Here is a 27,470-nt window from a genome sequence, read left to right on the forward strand (position 1 = left end):
GGTAAAGGGAATGGCTGGTGCAGGGGCCAGGCTCCCAGAGAGCTGCACCTGCTGCCGCCCATCTTCCCTGCACCACTGATCACCATTAAGGCCACTGTCAGTAAGTCATCTTTGGTCCCCTTGGGCCTCCTTTTTGAGATTGAGTGAGTGACCCATGTGATGGTAGTTGTAGCAGCAACATATACACAAGCATTTTTGTTCAGTGCTCTGTAGGTCACAGGCCTTGGGGCCTTCTCCACCGGGAGTAGAGAGAGGTGATAATATCTCCTGCGGCAAACTGGGTGGGAGGACATGAGCTCTGCCCAGGACTACCTCGAGACAAGCCTTTATAATACAAGCTCTGCTGTCCTATAGCTGGAGTAAGTGCCTGTAACACAGAACAGGCTGGAAGTGAAAGAAGGTATGTGCACCTGGCCGACTGTCCTTCCACGGTCCCCTCACACATTTTTCTGCACAGCAGATATTTATGCCTTGTACGGAGGTTGGCATTAGCCATGTTTCACAGTCGCCAATAATTTTCGTTTTGTCATGCAGCGTGTCTGACCCTTTGACCAGAGAGCTTTTAAATTCTTCCTCCTTGGCCTCCTTTCTTCGACCCTTCCCCCCGGCTTCTCCAGACCCATGGATGAGTCTCAGCTTTCCCCGCACACATGAGGCATTAAATCTTTCCTGCCTGCCTCATGACCTGCCATCATTTCCCAAGCTCACCTCCACCCATGAATGCTTAATTTAAAACTTCTGCTGCCACTCAGCAGTTTGTAATTCTGAGGTCTATTTCGACACAGGAAACAAAATGGATTGATGAACGTAGTCAGAAAGGTGCGCAGAAAACCATACACACAGTACCTCTGCGATGTAGGGAAAGGCTTTATTAAACTATTTAGTTTAAAAAGATGAATTTCTGCAGTGTTGAGTTATTCTAAAAGGATAGATATCTGTCTGATCTGTGGCCTGCAAGATGGTTATGAGTTTTAAATATCCTCATCTCCACAGTGAGAAATTCTCTGGCTTTCCAATAATAAACTTGGTTTTTAGTTGGGGGAGCTGAAAAAATTTTGTATTGGTGAGAGGATTAAAAGGGCAGATACACACAGGGGTTTGGGAGGCAGGAAGGTGGGCCAGGTTTTCTACCTCCTCCACAGCCTGTGCCTGTCCTGTGGGAGCTCTCCACAGTTTGCCAGGTTCCTGTCATGTCAGTGTGGCTGGTGTTCCCCCCACTGGCATCTGAAGGAGCCCCTGTAGCTTCAGAGGTTTGAATATCAGAGGTTGGCATTCTTCTGCAGAGTCCAGGGCAACAGGGACAGAATGAGATGGGAGTGGTAAACTCTGCTGGCCTCATGGCAGGGGAATACCCTAGCCTGACCATGTCCCTGTGTGGGCCCAAGAGAAGGGGTTGCAGCTGGTGGCTCTCCCAGGCAGTCAGGGAGGTGACAAGTTCCTGGGGCTGGGCTCATGCTGAGCAGCCAACAGAGAATAGATGCAATGAGTCCCAGAGGGTAATGAGCCCAGAACACTGCTAACTGGAGTGCTCAGCGTGGGATCATTGGGGAAACCAGCTCAGGCAAATCTGTGTGGAGCGGAATCGCAGCTTTCTTAATGACTTTCTTCCTTCGTACTGACACATCACCCCTTGGCCAGCAGCAGAGCAGTCAGGGCCATCAGGAAGACAGATACTTCCCCCAGATGCACTTCCTGTCCTCTCAGCATGCCTCCATGCCTCAGTCCCAGCCCCTAATGTGCCTCCCGCGCCCTGGGAGTACAATTCTGCCTGTGTCAGCAAATCATTCAGCCCAGTGGTTAGGGATAAGAGCCAGTCTGCAAGTAGTCAGAACTGTGTTCAAATGCTGATTTCTCTATTTACCAAATGACTTCTCTGAGCTTCCTTTCCTTATCAATAAAGTGAGAGTAAAAATAACCACTAAACAACATGGTTGTGAGGATTAACTAAGGCAGTATTCATTCTATGGACCTAATTCAGTGTGTGGCACCCAGCAAGTGCTCAGTAAATATTCATTCCCTTCCCTCTTCCTTGTAATAGGAACTGTTGGTCTTTCCTTCAGATGGGGAAGTGGAAATTGCAGAGCCTTCTCTCATGGAGTGTTTATGATCCATGGTGAGCCCAGCTGTCAGACTAAACCTGTGTTCAGGGCAATAGCAGTAATGTGGCAGATCCTTGGAGTGGAACTTTACTCCAGATACTATATGCCAGGGACTGTGCTTTGATCAGTAATAACAGAAAGATCATCTTCCTTTTATGTTCTTTGAATCAAACACTTTTAAAAGCAAAGATAAGTTAATATATATGTGGCAGTGATTAGCATCTGGGTTTTCTTTTCATTCAGTTCATTTAATAAACATGTATTGACCTTTTACAGTATGTCAGGTACCCTGCTAGGAGCTGGGACCACAGAGTCAAGTAAGCCATGTTTTCTACCGTTGAGGAACTAGTGGGCTCAAGAGCTCATCAGCAACTGGGTTACGGAATGATAACGTGCTCTGCGCTCACGGGATTCTCTCGAAGCACAGCTTGGGGTTCAGAAAAGACTTCCTGGAAGAAGTGCTACTACTAAGGCTGAGTTTTTAAGGATGAGTAGGCATCAGCCAAGTCAAGGGCAGATGGACATGCACTCCAGAGAGGATACGAATGTATCCGTTAGAAATTGCAACACATCACTCAGTCTGCCCAGATCAAAGGAGTCCATGTAGTTATTATTGCGGGATAGGATGTGGTAGGAAATGAAACTAGAGAAACAGATCCTCATGTCCCTCTAGGTATGAAACTCTGCTAGTTCTACTGAACAGGGCAATTGCCAGTGGTCAGGCCCAGCACCTCCAGTTCAGACCCTCTTCTCTCTCAGAGGAAAGTTCCTGGGCGGTTCTAGAAGACACAGAGGCCTTGCCAAGGCTAGGACCAAACAAGCTGGGCTGTATAGTGGCCAGAGGCCTGTACTTTTCCTTAGAGAACCAGAGTTTGGTCACTCTGTGACCTAGGTATACTCAAAATATTTTCTGTTCTCACAACATGTGCTTAACCCAGTAAGAAGAGCCAACATTTATCGAATGCTATTGTGTGCCAGATGTTCTGAGAGCTTTCTTTATGGATAATAACTCATTTAAACCTCACATTTTCATGGTTTGGAGAAACTGAAGCACAGACTTTAAATATTTGCTCAGGGTTACCAAATGGTGGAGGCTAAATCTGAACCCACTGATGGCCACTGCAGTTCTGCCAGTGGATACAGTCCCCCAAGTCAGGAGATGCTGGAATCAAGGCAGGTGGATAAAGGTAGGACCAGGCACAAAGCACTCTGCCTGTCTTTTACGCAGGGAAGGACTGAAAACTCATGCTACTGACCAAGCCTGATAAAGGCTGGGCCGGCAGCTTTTCTCTCTTTCTGACTTCTTTGTCCCCTCTGTGCATTCTGACTCGTCCCATTACTCCATCCTTCAAGGTCAGCCCTCTGGACCTTTTCTTCTGAGCTTGCACCTCCTCTTAGCCTCTGCTCTCTCCTGCATTCATTCTTTCTCTCTCTCCTGCGCCTCCTGACCTCAGCCCTTTATATCCTGAAATTCTGTCCTCATTTCTGCTCCCACCCTACCAGTCATGCGTTATTTACAGAGCATGGCCCAAGTCATTCCATATCCTAGAATGTGTTTGCCTGGCTCCTGACCTGTGGTGTCCCTCCCACCCATTAATGCTCGGCCCCTCCCTGAAGAGTTTCCTGACTTTCCGCCCCTCAGAGTGGGCTCTCCCCTTTGAGCCCCTTTAGTACTTTGTACTGCCACTTGGTGGCCATGTATTTTACATGGCATTTTGTCACTGGCTGATATGATGTGGTCTCATCATGTCTTCTCAGTTCAATCAACTTATTTTTTTCTCCACTTGGATCTGCTACAGTGCCCAGTGAAATGCTTTTCTACTTAGTAGATGCCAAATAACTGTTTCTTGGTTGATTACAATAAGCCCTAGGTCTCTTTACGTATTCTAATGATTTTTATATATTTCTGTTCCTTCAGCGTTTGTCTTCCCATTTCGAAGAATCCTAATCATTTTTCAGTTTTCTCATCATCTCTTTAATCAGCTACACTGAGCGTCCCTGGTCATTTTCCCACCCTGCTGTATCTTTCCAGAGATGCAAGGCTGAACCACAAAGATCTCCCCTTGCAGCGCACACTGTGCTCTATTATAAGTTTAACCTGGATTGTTTGCTGCCTGCCTGGCCTTGGAAGCTGCCTTTGTTAGGGAAGCTCTGGATAGCAACCAGGAATATAGCCATGTGGAAGGTACTGCCCAGAAATGAGAGGCCTGCCAAACACAGTCTCTCCCAGGAGTCTAGGATCTTCCTCCTTCAACCACCTTCCAGCACTGCCTAGAATCCTGCTGCTCATGGGAACTGGGGGTAGGGAGATGGGGGTGGAATCGAAGAACAAGCAAACAGCCTCATTTGGAGAGCATAACTTAAAGATAATGGATTAATAGAACAGGTTGATTGAGGATAGGACATGAGCACTAAGATACGGAGTTCTTTGTTAGGAATAATGAGTTAGGGAAGGCTTCCTGGAAGACAAATAGGTTCACACGTTTTCATTCTGCACTTCTGGGCAGAAACATCCTGAAGGGGGTTGCCTTAGTATTCTTCTGCTGGTAAATGAACAGACATGTCCCTGAGTGGGCTCTGCCACCTCCACGTCTCCCTCGGCAGAGCAGAGAGAGAGGATGGGGCTGGGAATCTTCCTTTCTGCAGCTGCTGCTTTTTTCAGAGAGCACAATGGCAGGAAGTCCACGGTAGGGGAGGCTGCATTGACAGCCATAGTTGCAGCCAGGCTCTCCTCAGTCTGAAGGGCTTTGAACAGGCTGCCAGGCTTAGGCAAGGGTCAGACTCACTGCTTTGTCCAAAGTCAAGGGACTCTTAATTGTGACTTCTGGGAAATCTTAGCCAGAGACACTGAGCATCTTCATTTCCTGTCTCCATTTCAGAACATGCCTTCCTTGGGGGAGCACTCTCCTTCTGCATCAGAGGGCAGGTGTCAGTGGATTTCTGTTTATTGCAACCAAATTGGAAGGTGGAGCAGGACAAATAAGGCCACGTGGTCCCATTTGGGGGAGCACAGGACAGCTACACCCTGCTGAGGACAAGGCAAAGTCAGCCTGAGCGAATAGTAGGTTCGAGGGGCCGGTTACCCACTAACTCCTGGGAACTCATTAAGCTGAATTGTATTTGGGACATTTGGTTGAAGTGGGAATGGGAGAAATAATTGTGATTGATGGGACCCTGGCTCCTGTCAAGAGGATGGGCAGAGAGTTGCGTCATCAACCAAGCTGCTGACCCTTGCTACATAATGTCCCTCTTTCTTACCACTAATATTTCTCCCTCTTTTGCCTGTACTCTCACTCCAGAACTTTAAGGAGCTGGTTACCCCAAAAACACATGAGGAGCTTTTGTCATGGCCAATGGGTAAAGTGGAGGGAGAAGAGGGAATTGGGTCCCAGTGCAGTGGAAATGCCCATGCTGGCCCATGCCCATCACTCCTTGCCTTTGTCCAGGCAGAGACAGCTGGGGCCTGCTGACTGCGACCCAGCAGTCCCTGGGTACTATCTCCATTCCTGCTTGGAGGGTTTGGAGGGCTTATGGCATATGAGAGCTTCACACTGACAGTGTGAGCTATGCGATATTTTAAAAGATTGGTTTTTAGAGAGAGAGATTGATGTGAGAGCAAAACATCGATTAGCTGCCTCTTGCACACCCCCTAGCGAGGATCAAGCCCACAACCCAGGTACATACCCTGACCAGGAATCAAACCAGCAACCTTTCAGTGCATGGATGAGGCCCAACCAACTGAGCCACACCGTCCAGGACAATACCATATTTTAATTGTCATCAGTAATAAAATATTAACTAGGTCTGTCTAGCCTGTGGAGTGCTGCGTTTATCCCAGTCTCAGCTGCACATGCTCAGACCTTACTGTGGGCAGCCTGAGAGAACACTGACCTTCCAAGTCACACAGAGCAAAAAGCCAGTTTTCCCATGCGACAGGAGGGTGAGCACACACAGCCCTCGCCCACGTACAGTGCTAGAACTCAGAGACTGCTGCAGGGGTCCTGCATCACCTCAAAGGGTGTTTTGTGTCCCTTCCTATGTCAGCATAGGTTTGTGACCGAGTTGGGCTGTACGTTGGACATGAGCAGAGTCCCTGGGCAGGGAGAACGAAGCTTTCCTCTACTCCTAGGTTCTTTCAGCCTATCTAGCAATTAAGTCTACATGAGACATATTAGAGTAACAAGAAAAATAACCAAATTTAGTTACATACATGCATTCAGGAACCCCACACACATGAGGTTCAGAGACAAATTAAAATGAGGCATGTGTGGCATTCTGAGCTGAGGATGAGGTAAGATATCTTGCAGCTTCTGAGGGAGGAGGAAGATCATTCACTAAACGATAAGAGCAGATGTTTAGTAATTAGATACTTGCCCTACCCTATTGATCGGTCATAAAAAATTATTTATGGTGATAACTCTCACATGGGCAAGACCTCCGGTGTAAATTTTTTTTTTTTTTTTTTTTTCATCCTCACCGGAGGACATTTTTCCATTTTTTGTTCAGGTAAGGTGGGAGGGAGAGAGAGGAACAGAGAGAGAGAGAGAAACATCGATGTGAAAGGAACACATCGAGTGGCTGCCACCCGCACAACCGACCAGGGCCGGGGACAAACTGCAACCGAGGTACATACCCTTAGTGGGAACCGAACCCGGGTCTCTCAGGACCGCAGGCCGACGCTCTAACCGCTGAGCCAAACCGGCCAGGGCTGGTGTAAATTTTTTAAGTGAAAGGTAAAAGCTGGTGAGCCTGCAGGGTCTTGATTGCCTTCAGCTTAAAAGAATTCACATACAGGTTTGATTCCTGGTTAGTGCACAAGCCAGGTTGTGGGCCAAATCCCTGGGGAAGGGGATCATGCAGGAGGTGGCCAATCGATGTTCTCTCTCATCGATGTTTCTATCTCTCTCTTCCTCTCATTTCCTCTTTCTCTAAAATCAATAAAGGGGAAAAAAAAAAAAAGAATTCACATACCAAAGTAGCGCATCTTAGGAAGGCCTGTTCTGAACCCCTTTACCCCCAAAATGGCCAGATCTCCTCTCTACTGAACCCAAGAGAGCAGCTCCTTGGTGGAGTGAGAGGAGAGGATGGACTCTGTCTGTGGCCTGTCCCAGGACGTATATTAGCTGGCAGCCTACAACATTGCCTTAATGAGGGTCACAGAAGGGTGCCCTCCCTGGAGTCAAGCACGGTGTGCACAGTGCACAGCTTGGTGAGGATAGCAGGCTCATGCCAGTCTTCCTGCTTGGCAGGCGAAGGCAGGGCAGAGGTAAGAAAGGGTACAGGCGAGTACAGAGCGTGGGCTCAATAAGAGGAGCCCAGAGGGGATGCTGGGCTGATGTGAGAGGTGAGGAGGCCCCTCTGGTGACAGTGCTCCTTCATCGTCTCGCTGCCTTCAGCTGTGTCCTGCAGGCAGCCTGACATTGTTCAGGAGGGATGGGTTTTCCATGTTTATGTGTTAAAACTGTTTGCAGTTTCTTATATTTTAGTTGGTAAGACATGTAAACTGCTTGGTCATTAGCTGCAGGTGTAGATTTTTTTTTTTTATTTGGGTTCTTCTCTCTGGTGCCTCTTTCTTACCTACAACAGGGATTGGTGTTTATGTCCTTTTTACCAAGAGATCAAGTGATGGTGAAAGAGGAAAAGGAGTTCCATGTCCCTCTTCCCCCAACATAGGACATTCCTGTCCTATCCTGACAGCATTTAAGTGGCCCCTGTGGCCATAGCCTAGTTCTGAGAAACTCTGAAGTGACTAAGCCAGAAGTAGGCCTACCAGCCTGAGCCCCAGTTTCCACCAAATCCAATAGTAATTGCCTCTCCTTTAAGGTTTCCCTGTTCTCCTAGAAGGACCTGAGACCTTCTAGCACCAGTAGGTGACTTGTAGCTTAACATCTGCTCAGATGTTCCCTCAGGTGACCATTGCCTTTAACCGGCACGCCTAACCCCTGTCTTGGCGGATTTAGCACTAGACGGTGATCTGGGACCTGTTCTGTCCTGTCCTCAAAGCTCTTCCTCTAGCTGTCTCATGTCTGCTTTTGATCTTCAACCCTCCCTGGCTGAGGGATGGTGGCCAGGAGATGGTGAAAGTGGAGGAGACCAGAGGGAGGCATACATAGCGGCTGCCGGCACACATGCCTGGATAAAGGAATCCATCCTTATACCAGTTATATTCAGCACAGTGATGCCTGCACTGACCGAAGCTGGTGTCTGCCCCTCTGGGCTCCTGTGAACAAGCCTGCTCTGACATGGGCGACCATGGGACAACCCTGTCACCTTAGAGGTGACACCTCAAAGCAGGCCTTCTCTAGTCACTTTGGTGCCATGGGATTTTGCCAAAGACAGTTTTCTGTCCCCAGAACTTTTCTTCTCCAGGTTCACTGCCAGTAATCTGGAGAATCTTGGCCCTTTTACCTTTCATCATCTATTGCTTCTCTACCAACCATGTGCCATTAATAAGGTACCATTAATAAATGCCCATTAAAATCATGTAATTAAAAGTGGTATAAACAAAGTGCTGTGGGAGAAAGCATTACCTAAGTAGATAATGGAATGGTTCAAGTGAAATCACATCTGTGCAGAATCTTAATAAAAGGGTTGGCTAGAGGCTTGTAGGCGATGTGATAGGAAGAAGCATTCTAGTCAAAGGAAATGACATGCACAGAGGCCTGGAACAATGCATTCATTGTGTGTGTGCAGCTGGAGGTGGCTTGGCATAGCTAGAGCAAAATAATGAGGACCAAACTGGTAGAAATTGTGACCAGCAAGAACCCAGTTATAAAGAGTTTATGCTTTACTATGCTGAGGAATCTGAACTTCAGCAAAAACAAGGAAAGAATTTCACTAAAGGAAAAGGTGATAAGATATGGGATTTTTTAGAAAGTAACCACATCATTTATTGAGCTCTTACTATGTCAGAGTCTTCTTAAGTGTATAACTTGTCTTGGTCATTTTTTTGGTAAATCCTCACCCGAGGACATTTTTGCATTTATCTTCAGATAGAACAGGAGGGATAGAGGGAGGGAGGGAGAGAGAGAGAAACATCGATGCGAGAGAGAGAGAGAGACACACATTGACTCATTGCCACCCACACGACCCCAAAAGGGGCCGGGGACAAACTGCAACCGAGGTATGTGCCCTTAGCAGGAAGTGAACCCAGGACTCTCTGGTTCTCAGGCCAATACTAACTGCTGAGCCAAACCGGCCAGGGCTCAGTCATTTTTTTCTTCAATAAACCCTTTCAGGTAGTTATCATTATTATGCCTGTTTGATAACTAGGAAAATCATAGACCCAGAGAGATTAAATAACCCACTCAAGGTAATAAGTTAGTAGAGCAAGATCTAACCAGGTGGCCTGGCTTCAGGGCCTGTGTTAACACCACTCTGGACTGTTTGTGACAAGCCACACTGCAGCATTGTGAAGAAGCCTTTAGGAAGAGGTAAGGCTGGTGGCAGAGGGGCCAATGTTACCCAAAGCTAGGCCCCAAACTCCTCAGGGAGTAGCAATGAAGATAAAAAAGAGAGGAGGAATTCAAGAGACATTTATGAAGTAGGTTGCTGACCTGGAGATTGACTGCAAATGTCAAAGAAGTCAAGGATGATTCCTAAGCTTCTCATGCTACCAACTGGGATAAGAAATGCAGGTGGAATAGTGGTTTTATATGAAGACAGTAGATCAGTGGTTCTCCAACTTCCTAATGCCGCAACCCTTTAATACAGTTCTTCATGTTGTATGTCGGTGGACCTGCCTGGAGACGGATAGAGGAGTGATGTCTCGGCTCCTAAGACCATCAGAAATAAGTGTTTTCCGGTGGTCTTAGGTGACCCCTGTGAAAGGGTTGTTCGACCCTCAAAGGGGTCGCGACCCACAGGTTGAGAACCGCTGCAGTAGATAGACATTTGAAATTTATCTGGTGGAGTTGAATTCTGAAGAGAGGTTCGGACTGGAAATAAAAGTTGTGGTGTTATTTAACTCAGAGAACCATGAAATATGGGGACTGTCTACAACCTAAAATGGCCCTCTGGGGAATATCCATATTCAAGGGACATGTTATTGGGAAAGAATTCACAATTGAAACTAAGAGCAGAGAGAAAAAGATTGGAAATCAGAGGCCTAAAAAAAGAAAGTTTCCAAATGGAAGGTAGGTGCTTAGCTTTGTCAGACCATTTAAAAGGTCAAAAATAATGAAATCTGAGAAGAAATTATTAAACTGGCAATTAAGAGGTCTTGAGTGACCTTTGAAGTAGTAGTTACGTTGGAATATCAATGGCAGCAACCATCAGCATTGGATTGAGAAGTGAGAGGGAGATGGACAGAATACTCTTTGGGTAAAGAGAGAAAGGTCGGCTGCATGTGAAGTCAAAGCAAGGTTTCCTAGAATAGGCAAGATATTTGTGGTAAGAGGGAGACGCCAGTGGAAAAGGAAATTGGCTTGGTGATAATACACGTTCTCTATCTTGTAACTAATAGAAATAGGTGCTCAGGGAAGTAAAAGAGGATGTGATCCAGAGCCAGGTTAATAGTGGAAGGGAAAGTAATTATGGATGCCAGCATAAGTGCTTTTGAAAGGCAAACTGTGCATCTCCATAGAAACCCACAGCAGTTTGAATTAAGAAGCCTGAGAGTTGGAGTCAACAGAGCAGAGTGCAGCTGTCCCCAGAGCAGGCCTTGGGATCAGGGAGACAATGCCTGCAAAGTGGAGGCTGGCATTCAAACATGGCCTGATAGGACAACCAGAGATTTGATAACCTCCTGCAGTTACTCAGTGGGTCATACACACTGATTTCTTCTGACAAAAAAAAGGCTAATCATCTTATCACCCTAGCTCAGTCCCTGTGAGGTCCCATACAACCTGAAGTTCTGTGGGAGAACCACTGCGGCTGACTCCCTGGCCTGAGCCACAGGTTGGAATAAGAATGCTGTCTGGGTCAAATGACAGTTCAATTTTTAATTTTTTGAGGAAACACCATATTGTTTTCCACAGTGGCTACACCAGTCTGCATTCCCACCAGCAGTGTACTAGAGTCCCCTTTTCTCTACACCCTTGCCAGCACTTGTTAGTGACATTGAGCATTTTTCCTGTCTCTTGGCCATTTGCATGTCCTGTTTGGAGAGGTGTGTATTTAGGTCCTCTGCCCATTTTTTAATTGGATTCTTTGTCTTCCTTTTGTTGAGTTGTATGAGTACTCTGTATATTTTGGAAATTAACCCTTTATCTGATGCATTGTTGACCTTTGACCCGGTGATTCCACTTCTAGGAATATATCCTAAGAAGCCTGAAACACCAATCAGAAAGAATATATGTACCTCTGTGTTCACAGCAGCACTGTTCACAATTGCTAAGATCTGGAAACAGCCCAAGTGTCCATCAGTAGATGAGTAGATAAAAAAGCTGTTGTACATTTACACTGTGGAATACTATGCACCTGTAAGAAAGAAAGATCTCTTATCCTTTGAAACGACATGGAGAGACCTAGAAAGTATTATGCCAAGTGAAATAAGCCAATCAGAGAAAGACAAGTATTACATGATCTCACTTATTTGTAGAATATAATGAACCAAAAAAAAGCTGATGAAAAGAATAGACCCAGAGACACAGAAGTAGAGTACAGACTGACAAACCTCAGAAGAAGAGAGCAGGGGGGAGGGAAGAGATAAACCAAAGAACTTATATGCATATATGCATAATCACGGGCATAGACAACAATGCCTGGGAGGGGGCAGGCAGGATAGGGAGGAGGTGTCCATGGGGGGCAAGGGAGGAGAAACATCTGTAACAAAAATAAAATAAATAAAAATATTTAAAAATTTTTTACCATCTTTAAAAAAAAAAGAATGCTGTCTGGAGGCACCTGATGAAAAGCAGACTTCGCTGCTCTTCTTACCTAGGACTGATCTTCTCCATGGCAGCCAGGGAACATGGGGAGGAGCTGGACAGGTGTCCTCCACTTTCAAAGGGATTCCAGAGCCTGCCTTGTGCTCAGGAAACCTGTGGGAAAGGTCGCCAACAGTGGTGCCCTGGACAGGGGCTGGAGCAGAATGAGCGAACCCTGATTTAGCCACATTCCCCACAGGAACCTCGGGGAAGAGGGAGTTAAATCTCCCTCCAGCCCCCGATTTTCCTGGGAAGGTGAACAGTCTGCTTTCCTTATTGTCTGCACCAAAGGAACAGATTGCGTCACTTTGTAAACTGTGTTACCGCTTGCAAAGGCCTGGAGTCAGCAGGTTTGCATTTCCCGGCAGACTCAGGATGCTGATGCCTTGGCTGCCTCTCTGCCTCAGGCAGGACCAGAAGCTACCCCCACCCTGTCATCCCACTCCTCATCCCCATGGCATTCAAGGAGACGCACTGAGCCACTTGGCTCACTGCTCAGGCCTTCCTTCAATTTCCGGGAGCTTCTTGACCCCTCTTGCCATTGCCAACCCCGGTCTGACTTCCAAGCATTTCTAGGGCTTTGGCTCAGGCCAGCACATGGATGTCAGAAAAGAGGTTTTCTGGAGAACCATCAGCTATCTGGGTTGAACTTAAGAGGCATCTAGTCTGGAGGCAGTGTGGGAGTAGGAGCAGAGGTGATGTGGGGACTGGAGCCCTGCTGCCCCAGGGGCACAGGGAAGATTGCAGTGTGCCTGGCTCTCTCTCTCCCCTGCTCCCTCCCCCACTGGCAGCTGATGGCAGTGGAACCCGGGAGGCATTTCATAGGCACCCCTCTCTGCTCCCAGAGCGCTCCATTATTAATTGCTTTGTGTTAATGTTTATTGACGCTGAAAGATGTTGGTGTGCCTGCACATCGCCAGGGGTGCAGGGGATGAGCTGGCTGTGTTTAGCTGCTACTTTATTAAGGTGAGGTGTCTCTTCAAGATCACAGCTCCACTGTGGCAGCACATTATAGCCTTCATGCAGCATCGGTGATGGGGGGAAGCCAGCTCCGTGGTGTGGCTACTGCTGCGTGGCAGGGAAGGCGTGTCGGTTGCGCTCGGGTTGCTCTGGATCACTACTCACATTCTTGCAAAAAGCTCTGGTTGGGATGCTTTGGTTGGGAAGAGGCTGGAGTGCCTTTTTTCTCTCTCCATTTCCCACATTCCCCTCTGCAGTTCTCCTGGGCTTGGCAATTACCAGGTGGGGCTTCCCCACTTGCCCTTCTCTCACCAACTGCCAGTCTTACTGGTACACCACCAGCATCCCCCATATACCACGCCAACCGTTAGAAAATACTGAGCAGAGAGAACCTCAGAAACCCATTTACAACGAAGAAACTGAGCCGGGAAGACAAGTGGCACACTCAGCCCAGAAGAGGCAGGGCTGGTTCCTGGATCCGTGTTCTAGTCCAAGGCTTTTTCTTTGCTCCTCAATGCCGTCTTCCCATCCAGGCCTCATTTCTATCTAGTTTCCAGTTCCAGGCTTCCTGCTACACTTGTTGCTGTTGGCTTTGGGGTTATGTAAAGCAGGACTATGGCAAGACAGCATATGGAAAAGATGGAAGCTTCTGCCTGGGAACCCTGTCATGGGGGCTCCTGCTGTCACCTCCCCAGAGGTAGTGAGAGCTCCTGCTCTGCTTTCTAGAGGAGCTTGCAGCCGGCTACACCTCCCCCACAGGAAGTCTTCATTTCCAGATGCCCAGGGCAGGGGTGTCCTAAACTGCTGCTCCTACCTACCTTCCCTGGCATTGCCTGTCCTGCCTGAGGCGGCCCACCTCCCTTGGGGGCAGAGCGTTCCCTGCAGCTGTTCTCCAGGCATTGCACAGCCTCTCTACCTTGGGGCTGAGGCTGGCTGTTGCTGGGTAATTCCAGTGCTGCCTCGGGCACTGTACACGAAGGCAAGCCCTGTACGCTTGGGGTATCCACTTCTCCAGCCTCCTGGCACATAAAAAAGGGAAGGTAAGCCCTGGCTGGTTTGGCTCAGCAGTTAGAACGTCGGCCTGTGGTCCAGAGAGACCCAGGTTCTGTTCCCACTAAGGGCACGTACCTTGGTTGCAGTTTGTCCCCAGCCCTGGTTGGTCGTGTGGGTGGCAGCCACTCGATGTGTCCCTTTCATGTCGATGTTTCTCTCTCTCTCTCTTCCTCTCTCTCCTTCCCACTCTATCTGAACAAAAAATGGAAAAATGTCCTCGGGTGAGGATTAAAAAAGGGGGGGGGTAAGTATCCGTGTGCAGGGTCTACCACCTTCTCCCTCTGCTCTATATTTCCTGAGTCACCACATGTAACATGCAACCTCCTGCTGACCCAAAGAAGGCTACCTGTGACTTTTCAGCTTTACCCCAGACTTGAAGCCACTACGCATCAACTTGGCTTCTGGAGCAGGAGAGGAAAAATAACTAAATGGACCCCTAAGGCAGTCAATTTCCTCTGTGGTCTTATAGCTGTACACTTAAATAATTCTCTCTTTCTCTTTCTCTTTCTCTCTCTCCCTCTCCCCCCCACCCCTCCGTCTCCTTCTCTCCCTCCCTCTCTCTTTTTCTCAGAATCTAAAGGCTGACTGGCTGGGGAGAGAGGACCAGCTGAGAGAGGGTAGTAGGATCTATAAGAGCATCAGCCTCTGTCTGGCTTTTACTTCTTTTCCTTCCTGCACACCTCTCCGTGAACCCCAGCATCTTTCTGGCCTACGTTGCTCTCCAGACAGAGAATGTGCCTCTCTACTTAGAGCAGAATGACTTAGCCCCCACTGCCTGTTTGGTTGAAGTAGTTTCTGTGTTAAGAAACTGGACAGAATCCAGACAAGGGCGAGGAGGGGAATCCTTTGGGAGGGATGGGGGACAGGGACTGAGTATATTTTTCTGCAGGCCCAGGCACTGCAGCTGCTGAGAAAGGGACTATGGGAAACTAGACAAATTCATGGCCCACGTCTACCTTCCCTCTCTCATTTGCTCTCAGACATGGAGAGCTAAGGGCTACCCAGTTCTCTTTCTTTCTCCCCTCTCCCCTCCTCACCCACTAGCAACTAGAAGGGGTGAGACCACAGCCCAGCTGAGTGGACACTAAGGTGCATGTGTGGCCTGGACTTGGGAGCACTTCCTCAGTAATTAGGAGACATGCAAATGAACAGCCTGTGCCATTGGTATTAATTTGGTAAATAAGCCAGAACAATTTCATTAGTGGCACATTGTGAGGCAGCAGGACCTGCTGTCTTCCCCAGCCCAGACACGGCCCGGGTCCAGTGTGTCCAGCTGGGCATGGCTGGCTGGGTCGCAGCCCCCCCTTTTGGGCCCTGTGGTGGATAAAGACACTCCCCCCCTCAGCTAAGCAGAAAAGCATCTGTCACACATTAGCTCTTCCCATCAACCCCTAGTTTCCTGACCTCCCATTCTGCATTTTGCATGAGGCCCCCAAGGTGTAAGAACCCCAAAGCTTTTAGAGGTAGGGGAGACCAAAGGGGGTCCAGCTCAGCCCAGCAGGGCTGCTGCTGGATGTAACCATCCAGGCTGCTGTTGGCAGCATCAGTTGAAGAGAAGACAAAGCAGTTTACATGACCTTCTCCGGTACACAGGGCCCGTTTCTCTTTACAGTAAGGAAATAGGCTAGGAGAGGTCACGTGACTGCCCAGACCTCCACAGCTAGAGTTAGGATTTGAACTCAAGTCTGCCTGACTCCCCAGATCTATACTTTCTCTATAAGCTCGTGGCCCATTCAGTACCCCCACCCTGGGGAAGGATGCAGAGGAGAACAAGCTCCGTCCCCCACGGAATGCAGTCTAGTTGGAGAGTGAAGACATTAGGGAATGAAATAGCTGCTCCTACCATGAAGTAATCATTGATAATGATGATGATGAAGCGTTTGTATGTCAAAGTGTTTATGTCATTTATAGTAGCTCATTTGATCCATGTAACAAATCCTTTGAGGAAGATACTGTTGCAATTCCAGTTTCCAGTAAACAGGTACAGAGAAGTTGAGTGACTGGCCAAATGTCATGCAGATGTTGGTGAATTTAGATTCAGGTAGTCTGGCTTCAGACTCTGTGCTCTAAACCTCTGTGCTGTATACTGTCCCCTGAATGTCAAGGGGAGGGCGAGCCCATAGGTGTTCAGAGAGTGCTTCACTGCAGGCTTGGGGTCAGGGAGGCCTTCACAGGAAGGTGCTGGTAAAACTGGAGGAGCTCAGCTTACAGGTTCATTCAGGACCGCAGAATCCCACCCACTCCACCAGCAGCAAGAGCTAAAGGCAAGAGCTGCTAGCACGTGACTGGACCATCCACGTGCCCATGAGGCAGCATCACGACATCCTTTAATCCTGAGGCACCTAGGCTGCTCACTTCTGTCTTAACCAGACTTATACCAAGGCACTTTCTCAGTGTAGTGCCCCTGCACCCTTCTCATAGGCTCTCAGTCTCCTTCCGCCACCCCTCCTCACCTCCTGCTCCAGCTATTTGTTTTCCTAGGTCTCAGCTTCAGCATGAGCATTGAAGAGAAGATCCACCATCTGTCCCCAGCTGAGACTGCTCATGTCCGTGTATACACATGACTCTGATACCCTCAAGGCCACAGCCCACACATGTACACACCAAATGCCACACGAATATGAAGCCCTCTGACAGCCCATGGTAGTCACCCGGGCCTAAACTTCCTCATGTTCCATGCCATTGTAGGAGGCTTCCCAAAAATATCAAAAATTTGAGTCTTTAAGTTGAACAGAGTAGAACTTCTTATACAGACATGGACCCACGTTATAGAGTCAAACCACAAATTTTTGGCAGTCAATGTAAGACAGAAATATAAAGGATGCACATATATACCAACCTGGGTGTGCCCTGCTTAACCTTCTACTTGCTTCTCCTGTAACTCTCCCAGAGCTAGGGAAGAGTTAAGACTTTGATCCATGTGCCATTCAGGCTGGGATGTGTCCCAAAAGATACACACAGGCACAGAAATTGGCTAGAGAGATTGGCAGCCAAGAGACTGGGAGCAGCAGGCCCACTAGCTCAGCCCCAGCTCTTGAAGCCAGCCCACCCTGCCCTGTGGGCCTTTATTTGAGAAATCACTGTGGCTGCGGCAGCTGTGTTAAGAGGGGAAGCAGAGGCCCACGGGTGACAGCTTTATCTCCCTCTATAACCTGATGGATTCAGTGGCAGCATAGTGCCCAAGGCTAGAGATTTCTTTGTCTGGGCCAACTGGGCCCAGGGACTTGTCAAGCCCAAGTTAGTGTATCGATTACAGTGTGAGAGGGGCTGTGAAGTGTGATGTCGGTGCTCTCCTGCCAGGAGAGCCCAGCTGCTCCACAGCAGCATTGGCCCCAGGGGTGGCTGCTAGTCGTAGGTTCTCCCTCTAAGGTGAGCTCTTGAGAGGCCAGTCTCTGATCTGTGGCCTCAGAGAGAGAGGTGTGAATGTAGGGTTTCCCATGTGGAGTGAGGTCTGAGTATGGGCACCTTACAGGATGAGAAGGAGGCTGCCTGCCCCGTTGCCTTTGCTACCCATCTCTGAAGTTCTTGTGTTCATTTCCAGCAGTCCAGCTCCAAGAGGAGTGAGGAGGGTGACCATCGAGCTACTTGTCACAGCCACGCTGGCCCATCACAAGCTACTCAAGCCTAAAGAGCCTTGTGCTCAAGCAGGGCAGCCATCCTGTTTTAGGAAAAGGATGCTTGACTGCTAACACAATGGAAAGCAAGAGGTCAAACCTGGGAGCTCTACCAGCTTCACTGCTTTCGGCTGGACATAAGGAGGTGTCTCATGAGCCCCCAAATACAAGGAGGCCAGTGGTTTAGTGGTGGAACCCAGCATCAACACACACACACACACACACACACACACACACACACCTCTGCCTGTTATCTCATGAGCCCCCAAACACAAGGCAAACAGCCTCTCTCATCTTCCTACTGCTTCCCAGAATTCCTCTGGGACCTGCTACTTCTTGGCCTTAGTGTATTTGATAAAGCTTGGCAAATTAAGAAAGATAAGAGATGGTTTTCCAATATATCTGTTTTTTAAGCAGAGTTGACATACAATATTATATTAGTTTCAGGTGTACAACATAGTAATTTGACATTTATATAGCTGATCACCACGATAAGTCTGGTAACCATCTGTCCTGTACAAAGCTATTCCAATATTATTGACTATATTCTTTTTTTGTTGTTTTTTTCATCCTCATCTGAAGATATTTTTCCATTGCTTTTTAGATAGAATGGGAGGAATGGAGGGAGAGGGGGAGAGAGAGAGAGAGAGAAACATCAATGTGAGAGACACATCGATTGCTTGCCTTCCACACGACCTCAACAGCCCTGGGATCAAACCTGCAACCGAGCCCGGCTGGTTGGCTCATTGGTTGAGCATCAACCCATGCAACGAGGTCGCCAGTTTGATTCCCAGTCAGGGGCAACGAGGTCACCAGTTCGATTCCCAGTCAGGGCACATGCCCAGGTTGTGGGCCTGATCCCCAGAGGGGGGCATGCAGGTGGAGGCCAATTGATGTTCTCTCTCATCAATGTTTTTATCTCTCTCTTCCTCCCTCTCTCTAATATCAGTAAAGGGAAAAAAAAAGTTAACAAACCTGCAGCCAAGGTATGTGCCTTTGACTAGGAGTCAAACCTGTGACTCTTCAGTCTGCAGGCCAACGCTCTAACCACAGAGCCAAACTGGCCAGGGCTGATATATTCTTTATGCAGTATATTACATCCCCATGACTTATTACTTTATAACTGGAAATTTGTACCTCTTAATTTCTTATTTTGCCTATCCCTATTTTAGACTGTCAGCTTCTTCCTCTGTCCTTAGTCCTCCTACTGTAGGGGCACCCAGTGGTCTAGCAACATAGTTTCCTTGGTGCTCCAGTGCCCTGGGCACTTGCAAGGTGGCAGGAGGCTCTTCAGGACGTCTGTCTCACCTTACTGGTTGCCTTACTGGTTGGTGAGATCTTGAGGCACCTGTTTTTGTTTTTGTTTTTGTTTTTGTTTTTTAAATTCTCACCTGAGGATATTTTTCCATCCATCTTCAGACAGAGTGGAGGGGTGGGGAGAGAGAGAAAAAAACATTGATGCGAGAGAGCCACATCGACTGGCTGCCTCCCATAAGACCCCGACCAGGGCTGGGGACTGAACCACAACCGAAGTATATGCTCTTCACCAGAATCGAACCCTCAACTCTTCAGTCTGTGGGCTGACACTCCAACTGCTGAGCCAGACTGGCCAGGGCAAGGCACCTGTTTCTATCAGAGCACCATTTTGCCCATCTGCCCTTCTCCCCAACAAATGCAGGTCCCCCGGTGAATTAATTGCCAGATTTAGATAGGAGAGCATGTTTTGACATCTACAGGTACTAGGTGCTGGTTCTCCCTGCTTCTACCCTCAATGGCATGGTGCAGGTGTTTGGTAAATCCAGACCAGCAGATCCCAGCCCTTCCACCCTGGCTGTACCAGTGAGGTGCAAGGTCCCATGGTCTTGATGGTAAAGGGAGCCGGCATTAACTGGGTGGGAAGCAAGGAAGGCGTGTTAGAGGTGTGACTGGAGTGCTCCTCTGAGGAAGAAAGGAGTGCTCCCGAAACGCTGTGGGAAAAGGGAAGGAGGTGCTCTCAGCTCTGCCCCTTACTGGCTACTCTTCTCTGTGCCTCAGTGTCCCCACCTATGATATCAAGTTGGGTTTGGATCTGTACAAGTAGTATCTTTTTTCCTAATTCTAATAACTCTGCCTATCCTCTTCTGTACCACATCTCAACTTCAAGCACCACTGAACTTGCATTTACACTCGAAGGGTTAACGGTGGACCTCAAGTAGAAAGAGGGTGTCCAAGAATGGGAAGAAGCCAGGGTCCTTCCTCTCTGGCCCTGCCTACTATTCTTCCCACTGCTTTCTCTGCATACCCATGCCATCTCTGTCTACTTCGAGGGAGTCCTCTCCCTGCTGAGTCAGAGCTCTGCCAGGTGGGCAGGCTGCTGTCCTCCCTGCCCTCACCCCTCCAGCCCTCTGCCCTAGGCTGCTGCCGCTGGCTCTGGGCCAGGCTTCAGAGAATTCCCAGGTATTTAGACATTCATTTTATTGCTTAATCGAGCTTGAAGCCATTTAAATTAACACCAGTTTTTACATTTAGCAGCAAAGGCTTTTACAGTCGCCTTTAGCAGGGGGAGAGTGAGACTGGGAGAAAATCAAAGAAGGGATTTTTCCTGGGCCATCGCCTCCTTAAGGTGGGAGCAAATCAGCTACCACAAGGGCCCAGCCTCCTGCAGGAGCAGAGTCAGTGCTGAGTCGGGGGTCCTGGGTCCTGCAGGGGTGGGGGGAGACCTAAGAGCCCTTGAGCCCTGTGAGGATCCCTGAGGGTTCTAGATAGAGTTCAGCCCCAACACACAACTCAAGGTCTGGCCTGTGGCAATTGCTCTGCCTTGGGGGTAACCTTCTGCTGAGGTCACCTGCTAACTTTTTCTGGGTTTAGTGCACTTCCTGCCCCCTTATCCCATCCTTCCTTTCCTCACCTGGCTCTCATGCAGCCACTTTTTATTACCTTTGTTGAGCATTGATTCATTCAGCTCTTCCAGGAAGAACACAGGCTCCCCTCTCCCCAAGGATTGCCATGCTCCCTAGAGTCTGCCTGTCTTCCTAGCAGAGCTGGGGGAGGATACTGAAGAAGAGTGGGCTGTACCCAGAGCTGTCTACTTCTGATCTCACTCCTGACCCCCAGCTACACACACACACGCTCACACACTGCTAACAGGGACTACCTTGCTTAAGCTAAGTAGTCGAGTTTACCCTGTGAGCTCTCTGTCAAAAGGAAGGAGAGTTTTGAGATTGCTTTGTCAGTGATGTATCTTTCAAGGGTGATTCTGGGTGTGAGAGGCTAAAAAGCATAGAGCCAGCTTACAGAACTTAGCAGAGGGTTCTGAGAGAGTCGGCAGTGCAGGGGCCCTCACCAGCTCCTGCTGTTCTGCTTAGCACATCTCTTCCCTCTCTCGGTGGCAGCTCCAGGGCCTGGGAGCACCAGGCCTTGGCACTGCTTTCCTCCCCTGCACACCCAGGGTCACCCCACAGACCGACACCCCTTCTCTGTGCCAGGTGGAGGTGGAGGTGGAGAGCATGGACAAAGCTGGCAACTTCATTGGCTGGCTGCACATCGATGGCGCCAACCTGTCCGTCTTGCTGGTGGAGCACGCACTCTCCAAGGTCCACTTCACTGCGGAGCGCAGCTCCTACTACAAATCCCTGCTGTCTGCCGAGGATGCCGCCAAGCAGAAGAAGGAGAAGGTACGGTGTGGGATAGGGCAGGGGGGTGGAGGGACATGCCACTCCCCCGACTCAGACTTTCTCTAACCCCTTCCCCCCACTAACCATTGCCTTCAAACAACAGCTGAGTTGTATGTCACCCCCAGCTGAGTCACCCTGGTCGGTCTCAGACCCCGTATCAGGAACCACACAAGACCGAGGGCAGGGAGACCAGCTTAGTCCTCCTGAACCAGAGCCTCCTGCACACCTGCTCTGGTGGACCCGTGCAGAAAGCTGTCTGGGAGGTGACCTTGGGGAGCCCCTGGAGCAGGAGATGGGTAGCACTCCTGCTCCTTCCCTGCCCTAGCCCGTCCTGCAGCCCACATCTGAGCTGCCTTCCCATTGCCCTGCAGGGAAGCCCATTTTGGAAGCAGCCCCAGGAGATGTATAAAGCTGTGAAGACAGCAGATTTTCAGCCCATCAGTCTCTGCAGACACTGCATAGAAGAGACAAGGAGGGTGGGCCGGGAAGCGGCTTTTAGAAACAAATGGAACCCAGTGGGTTTAGTGGTGAGGTCTGGGCTCAGCATCCCCTCACTCAGCCTACTGCCACTGACTTACAACCCACCCCTGATAATGGGATAAATCAGCCGGCCACCAATTTGTCAGAGCTTCCCTGAGCTCGAAGAGGATTTTGTGGGACAGCCATGCTGAGCCATAAATTTGTTCCAGGAACAAACGTTTCCTTCCCCCATGGGGTAGCCATCTGGCTTGCCTCCCAGAGCCAGGACCCACACACCTGCCAAAAGGGGTAGGGGGCTTGGGGCCCCAAAAGCTCCTCATTCTCCTCGAGCCTGAAGCAGCCATCTCCTCAGACTCAGTCTCTTCTCACCTTTCTTCCAAGAGAATACATTCCTTCTCCCAGGGACTGCACCCAGGGCCACCCTCCTGGATCTATCTTTTATTCCATCTCCTGGGGGCTGGGGCTGGTGACCAACCCCCTAATGGAAGTAGAATGACTCCAGGGAGAGGTAGTCCCAAAAGCTAGGACAAAGTACAAGGACTGTTCATGCCTTGGAGGAGTGGGCCGCCATGAGGGCTCTGAGGAGGTTTCCACCCTTCATGTCCCAGTTCCATTCACATTGAACCCTGTCTTCCTAGAGTGATGGGGAAACAGGTAGCTTCAGCTCCTACCGCAAAGGTGCCCTTGGGTTTCCTGTGTGTGACGGCGAGGTCAGGACTGCCACCCGTGTTCTCACCTGCTGTGGGGAAGTAGAGATGTGGTGCTGGGCCTTGTGTACACAGGCCTGAACCCTCACTAAAGAGTTAGCCGCTGGGGTCAGTGTGGCCCAGATCCTGAAAGCATCTTTGTCCTCTGGCCCTGTTCCCTGGCTACTCAGCACGTGAGCCTGGTAGCTACTACATCAGATCTGAGCAGAGACCCCAGAGGGAGTAGAGACCCCAGAGGGACCCAGGAGAGGACAGCGAAGGGAACTTGGCCTGAGGTGGAGAGGTGGGTCCCTTGCAGGTGCGTTGCGATTTACTACGCAGCACAGCGGATTTGCCCAGAAGAGCCCAAGTCATCTTTTCTGTGCCACGTGAAGACACTGAGGAGTGATTACCAGTGATTAATTACTTACACAGGCTGCATGTTTTTATTCCCGTCTAATTAAAGTGCAGTGTACCGCTCTCAGTGTGGGGCCTGCCTTCCTCCTGGGTCCTTCTCCTGTTCATTCCTTTCCCTTCAAGGCTCCTCGGGGAACCTAGCATGACTTGCCTCTTCCTGGCGGGGCTGGTTCCCAGGAGCAGCAGCCCTCAGAGTTGACTCAGATAACTGTCTATCTGAGGTGTCCCCAGGGTCCCCAGTCTTTCCCCACTTGTGACCGCATGACGCTGCCTTAGCTGTTGAGAAACAGGCATATCTGAGGTGCAGAGATCATGGTGGTACCTGGGAGCTAACTGAGGAAAGGAAATATTGAAAGACTGTGTGAGACCAAGGGCATTCAGAAGTCTTCAGCAAGTGTGGTTATTCCTGTGCATTGGTGTGCAGGTCTGACTGTGCTGCTGTCCCAGCCATGAGAACTTAGTGCCTCCCTGCCAGGCCTTATTTCTCCTCCCAGTGCACTTTGGACATCTCTCCTGGTAATGAGATTGGGCCAGCCCTCCCCTTCTCTGCAGGAGGCTGATGCAGGGTCCTCTTCCCCCTCCTCCCCCTCCTCCTTCCCCATCGGGGATTCTGGGCATGTCTGAGGACCAAAGAAGGGAGCTGCTGATGGCAGCTGCATCGACTGTGCCCCCTCCCCCCATCACTCCTGCCCTAGCAGGACCCTGGACAGGGTTGGTTTAGCCATTGATTGGCTTTTAATTGAGCTTTGCTTCCCTACCGTGGGCTCAGAGGCCTCCACCACCCCGGCCCCACGCCAGCCCCAGCCCTAGAACCTCCTAAGCAGCGGTATTAAATAGGATTTAGAAAGGAAAGGCTCCAGCCATCGGAGCCTCAGTCCACATTGCCCATCTCCTGCTGGGAAGAGGACCTGGGGCTTCCTAGGGAGGAAGTGCAGGGAAGGGGGCAGGAGCAGTGTGAGGACAGGAGAAGAGAGTCTCTGCTCCTGAGCTGGCCTTGCCTGTGCCCGGTCAAGAGGGCTCCTTCCCTAGGGCAGCCACAGCCACAGGGTGAGGAGCCTCAGCATGCAGAGCAGGTGGCGAAGGAGGGAGGTGCTTCTCTTGCCCTTTTTCCACCTGGTCTGTAGCCAGGGCCATGTAGGAGTCAGAGGGACCCATCTCAGGAAAGCTGCTGCAGCCCAGGTGCCCCACAGGTGGCTCTCCCAGCTTCCTGGGTCCTCTGCCAAGGCCTGACTCAGGCTTGTCTCCACCAAAGGCCAAGAACATTCACAGTTCCCAGACCCCCATCTGCCCAGCATATTGGCCATGGAGGTCCCTCCCCAGCTCTTCCTTCTGCCAAGAACCTGGGGGCAGAGCCTTAAGGCACTGACTCTATCTGTGTGCATAATTACTGTTCCTGTAGGAAGGGGTCTTTGGGTTTTTCTTGTCAGGGATCTGAGCTATAGGAGGGCTTGGGTGGCTGTGGGGAAATGGCACATGTCTGGCCAAGTGTCTTGCCAATGTGTCTTTCCCCTCCCTGCCCCAGTTCTGCACAAGGGCAACATCAGTTAATATGGGCAAAACGAACCCATGTTTAAGGGTGGGGACCTGGGCAGCCAAGCCTGTCCCAGCTGACTGACGCCTTCCCACCAAGAAGCCTCCTGGCCAGGCTGCATTTACCAGCCTGCCGAAGTGCACTGGCAGCTCAGCCCCAGGGAGTAAATAGCTGGTCACCTCCACAGTACACGGGAAGGGGAGCGGACTTCAAGGCTCCACTATTCAAAGGGCCGCCCCAGGCCCCTCAGAAACAGGGTCCCTTTATCTGGGGAGCAGCTCTCCTTGTACCCTGTGGCAGCTGCGTGCTTCTGGCTTCTTACCTCACAGGGCAGCAGTGTGAACCCACTGCTCCCTTCCTGCTGCCCTCCATGCCAGAGCAAGGGCCTGAGGGCCATCCCCCAGGCCTCCAGCTCGCTGTCCCCGAGCCTGCCAGAGAGAAGCTGCACCCCCTCTGCCGAGGAGGAAACCTGATGCTGTCCCCCGAGGCTCTCGCTTGAGGAGTCATTAGCAGTTTCTGCCCTCACCCTGTCAGTCTGTTCCCAACGCATCAGCTCTGCTGAGGAGCCTCCTTCCCCCACAGCAGAGGGAAGCAGGCTGGGGTTAGAGTGGGAGCCCGGAACTTCTCCAGGAGGCAGTGAGAGTCCCATGATCCCCACAGCTGCCCGGGTCTCAGAGGGTGGGGGCCGAGGGCTGATAGGAGTGACTGGCTGAGTAGTCACTTCCCTGGGTGACTTCCAGCGAGAGGGCCCAGGAGGAAAGCCTCGGCCTCAGTGGATGTCGGCCTTGTCATGGGAAGGGACTGTGGCTGTCCTCCAGAGTGCTCTCAGTGGCCCATGCCCGGCCTCTGATTGGAGAGGCCCTTTCATAGGGAAGCCCAAAGGCTAGAGACCCCCTTTCATAAGGGCAGGTGGGCCCTGAACAAGTTTGGCCAGGAGTCTCTGATCTGGCTAAACTGAAGTCTGCTGCCTGCCTCCTCTCCTGTGGTGGCCAGGCCTGGGGGTATTTGGAGCACAGGTGTCTAGGTGCTTATGATGAGGGAAGTGGCAGGGGTCAGAAGCTATTTGGGTTAGAGCCCAGCCCCAGACCAGGGGCTCGAGAACTCAGCCTCAGAAGGCAGAGGATGCTGCCACCTCCCTCAGCCACACCCTGGTAGCCACCCTTCCCCCGCCTCGGGCTGGGAAAGTTCCTGTTGCCCGTTCCAGTTCTCAGGGCCCTTGCCTCCCCTTCTAGTGGAAGGACACACACTTGTGCCGCATGAAAGGCTGGAGCGTGGCCTCTGTGGGTGTGGCCCCCCAAGGTGGCTCAGTAATTCCAGCATTCCTGCCCTTCAGCTGCTTCCTGATGCCACCAGGGATCTGCATGTCAGCTGAGTGATCAAATGGAAAGGAGACTCAGAGAAGGCACTGGCTTCTTTGCCCACTGCTCAGTGCTGCCTTCTGTCTCCAGAGGCCCAGTCAAAGCCAAGAGCCTCTTGAAGAGCTCTAGAGCCAGCTACCTGTGTTCAAATCCTGGTTCTGCTGCTTCGAGCAAGTCTGTGTGCCTGCCTCAATTTCCTCTTTAAAATGGGTAATGTTAATCTCCGCCCAAAGGGTTGTGAGAATGCAATGAGTTAATACCAGGAGAGTGTTAGAATGGCACCTGGCACCTAGTCAGCATATAAGTGTGTTGTCACCCCTTTCCTGTGTGTGTTTGTGGGTCCCCGCGTGTGGTTCAGTCCCCGCAGTCCGCCACCCCCTCCCTGCTCTGACAGGCTCACTATGGGGATAATCTCCTGGCCGCAGGATTGAACTTGACGTGCTGTCACATGGAATCAGCTTCTGAGCCGCTGCATTCCTGACAGCACAGAGCTGGGGTGGAGGGGGAGGGAAAGGTAGGAGAGAGCCCAGCCTCTGAGCTGGGGTCAGAGCACCTGCCTGAGATGAGCAAGCCAGAGAAGTTGCTGAGAAGGCATATTTTTGCACAGTGAGAGCCCTCCCCTCCACGTCCCAGGGCTGTCACTTGCAGAGCCTCAGGAGTGCCATGGGCCCTGTGACAGTTCAGAGTGACCCTGCAGAGTACATGGGGAGGGAGTTGGGGACGCAGAGCCACCCCAGCACCAGGGTTCTTCTGGTATGCATGAGAATCGCCAGGAGCCTGCTTTGTTTTACTTCCTCTGGGGCCTTTGTAGCAGACCCTAATTTGGTAGGCGTGCAGTGGGACCCCGGCACCTGCATTTTTAATAAGCTCCCCAGTGGCTTCTGATGCCTGCCAGAATTTGAGAGCCTCTGGATCAGAAGCACTTAAGAACACTCTTCCCCTCACCTCCCATGATAGGAGGGTTCCTTGAGTGCCCTGTGGTGCTTCCCATGTTCACTCACCCCAGAGGGACCCATTTGCTCCAGAGTCCTTTTCCTGGTACCCTTTCTGACTTCACTTCCTCATCCCCTCTTCCCCTTTGCTGACCCACACGTAGGTCTGGGCCCACTATGAGGAGCAGCCTGTGGAGGCGGTGACGCCTGTGCTGGAGGAGAAGGAGCGTTCGGCCACCTATAAGCCAGTGTTTGTGACCGAGATCACTGACGACCTGCACTTCTATGTGCAGGATGTGGAGACAGGTGAGTGCTCAGGCCCAGCCCAGGTCTCGCTGCCTCCTAGCTCCTGGCACGGGCACGGCCCAGGGGCTCCAGGGATCTCCTCTGCTGCCCACCCACCAGGCCCCGATGCCACTCTCTGGGCCCATGGGTCATTTCCTGGCCTGCAAGTGAGCACTGGAGTGGGCAGTCCGAGCAGGTCCTCAGAGGACTGATGAGGTAACCAGTTTTGTCTGGGTGGTGCTCTGAGGCTCTTAGGTAATTGTTTTGTTCCCAGACACCCCTGGCTCGGCTGGGCTGGGCTGGGCTGGGCTGGGCTGGGCATGAGTGTGTAGCCCTCGGAGTCTGTCGGGAAGCAATGAATGGACTGTCTCACTGGCACTCAAGGCAGCCCATGGGTGGCAGGATGCAGCTCTGCCCGGCCTCCTCAGCCCACCCCAGGCCCACTCCAGATCACCAGCATCAGGAAGCAAGAACTGGTATCGCTCAGCCCTCTCCCTCAGCTTCCTTGGGAGGAGGGGGAGGAGGGGAGCGTG

The 27,470-nt window shown here is 50.7% G+C and overlaps 1 protein-coding gene across 2 annotated transcripts in view; it reads left to right on the plus strand.

Annotated features, from left to right (window-relative positions):
• SND1 (staphylococcal nuclease and tudor domain containing 1) overlaps positions 1-27,470 on the plus strand; it is a 475,051-nt gene that overhangs the window by 437,828 nt on the left and 9,753 nt on the right. For both annotated transcript variants that reach the window (XM_036247541.1, XM_036247542.1), the window contains exons 17-18: positions 21,060-21,248; positions 26,817-26,958. In XM_036247541.1, the coding sequence (XP_036103434.1) occupies positions 21,060-21,248; positions 26,817-26,958 (331 nt within the window). The remainder of the gene's footprint in view (positions 1-21,059; positions 21,249-26,816; positions 26,959-27,470) is intronic.

Source organism: Molossus molossus, unplaced genomic scaffold (genome assembly GCF_014108415.1).
Source record: "Molossus molossus isolate mMolMol1 unplaced genomic scaffold, mMolMol1.p scaffold_m16_p_7, whole genome shotgun sequence".
Taxonomy (NCBI): Eukaryota; Metazoa; Chordata; class Mammalia; order Chiroptera; family Molossidae; genus Molossus; species Molossus molossus.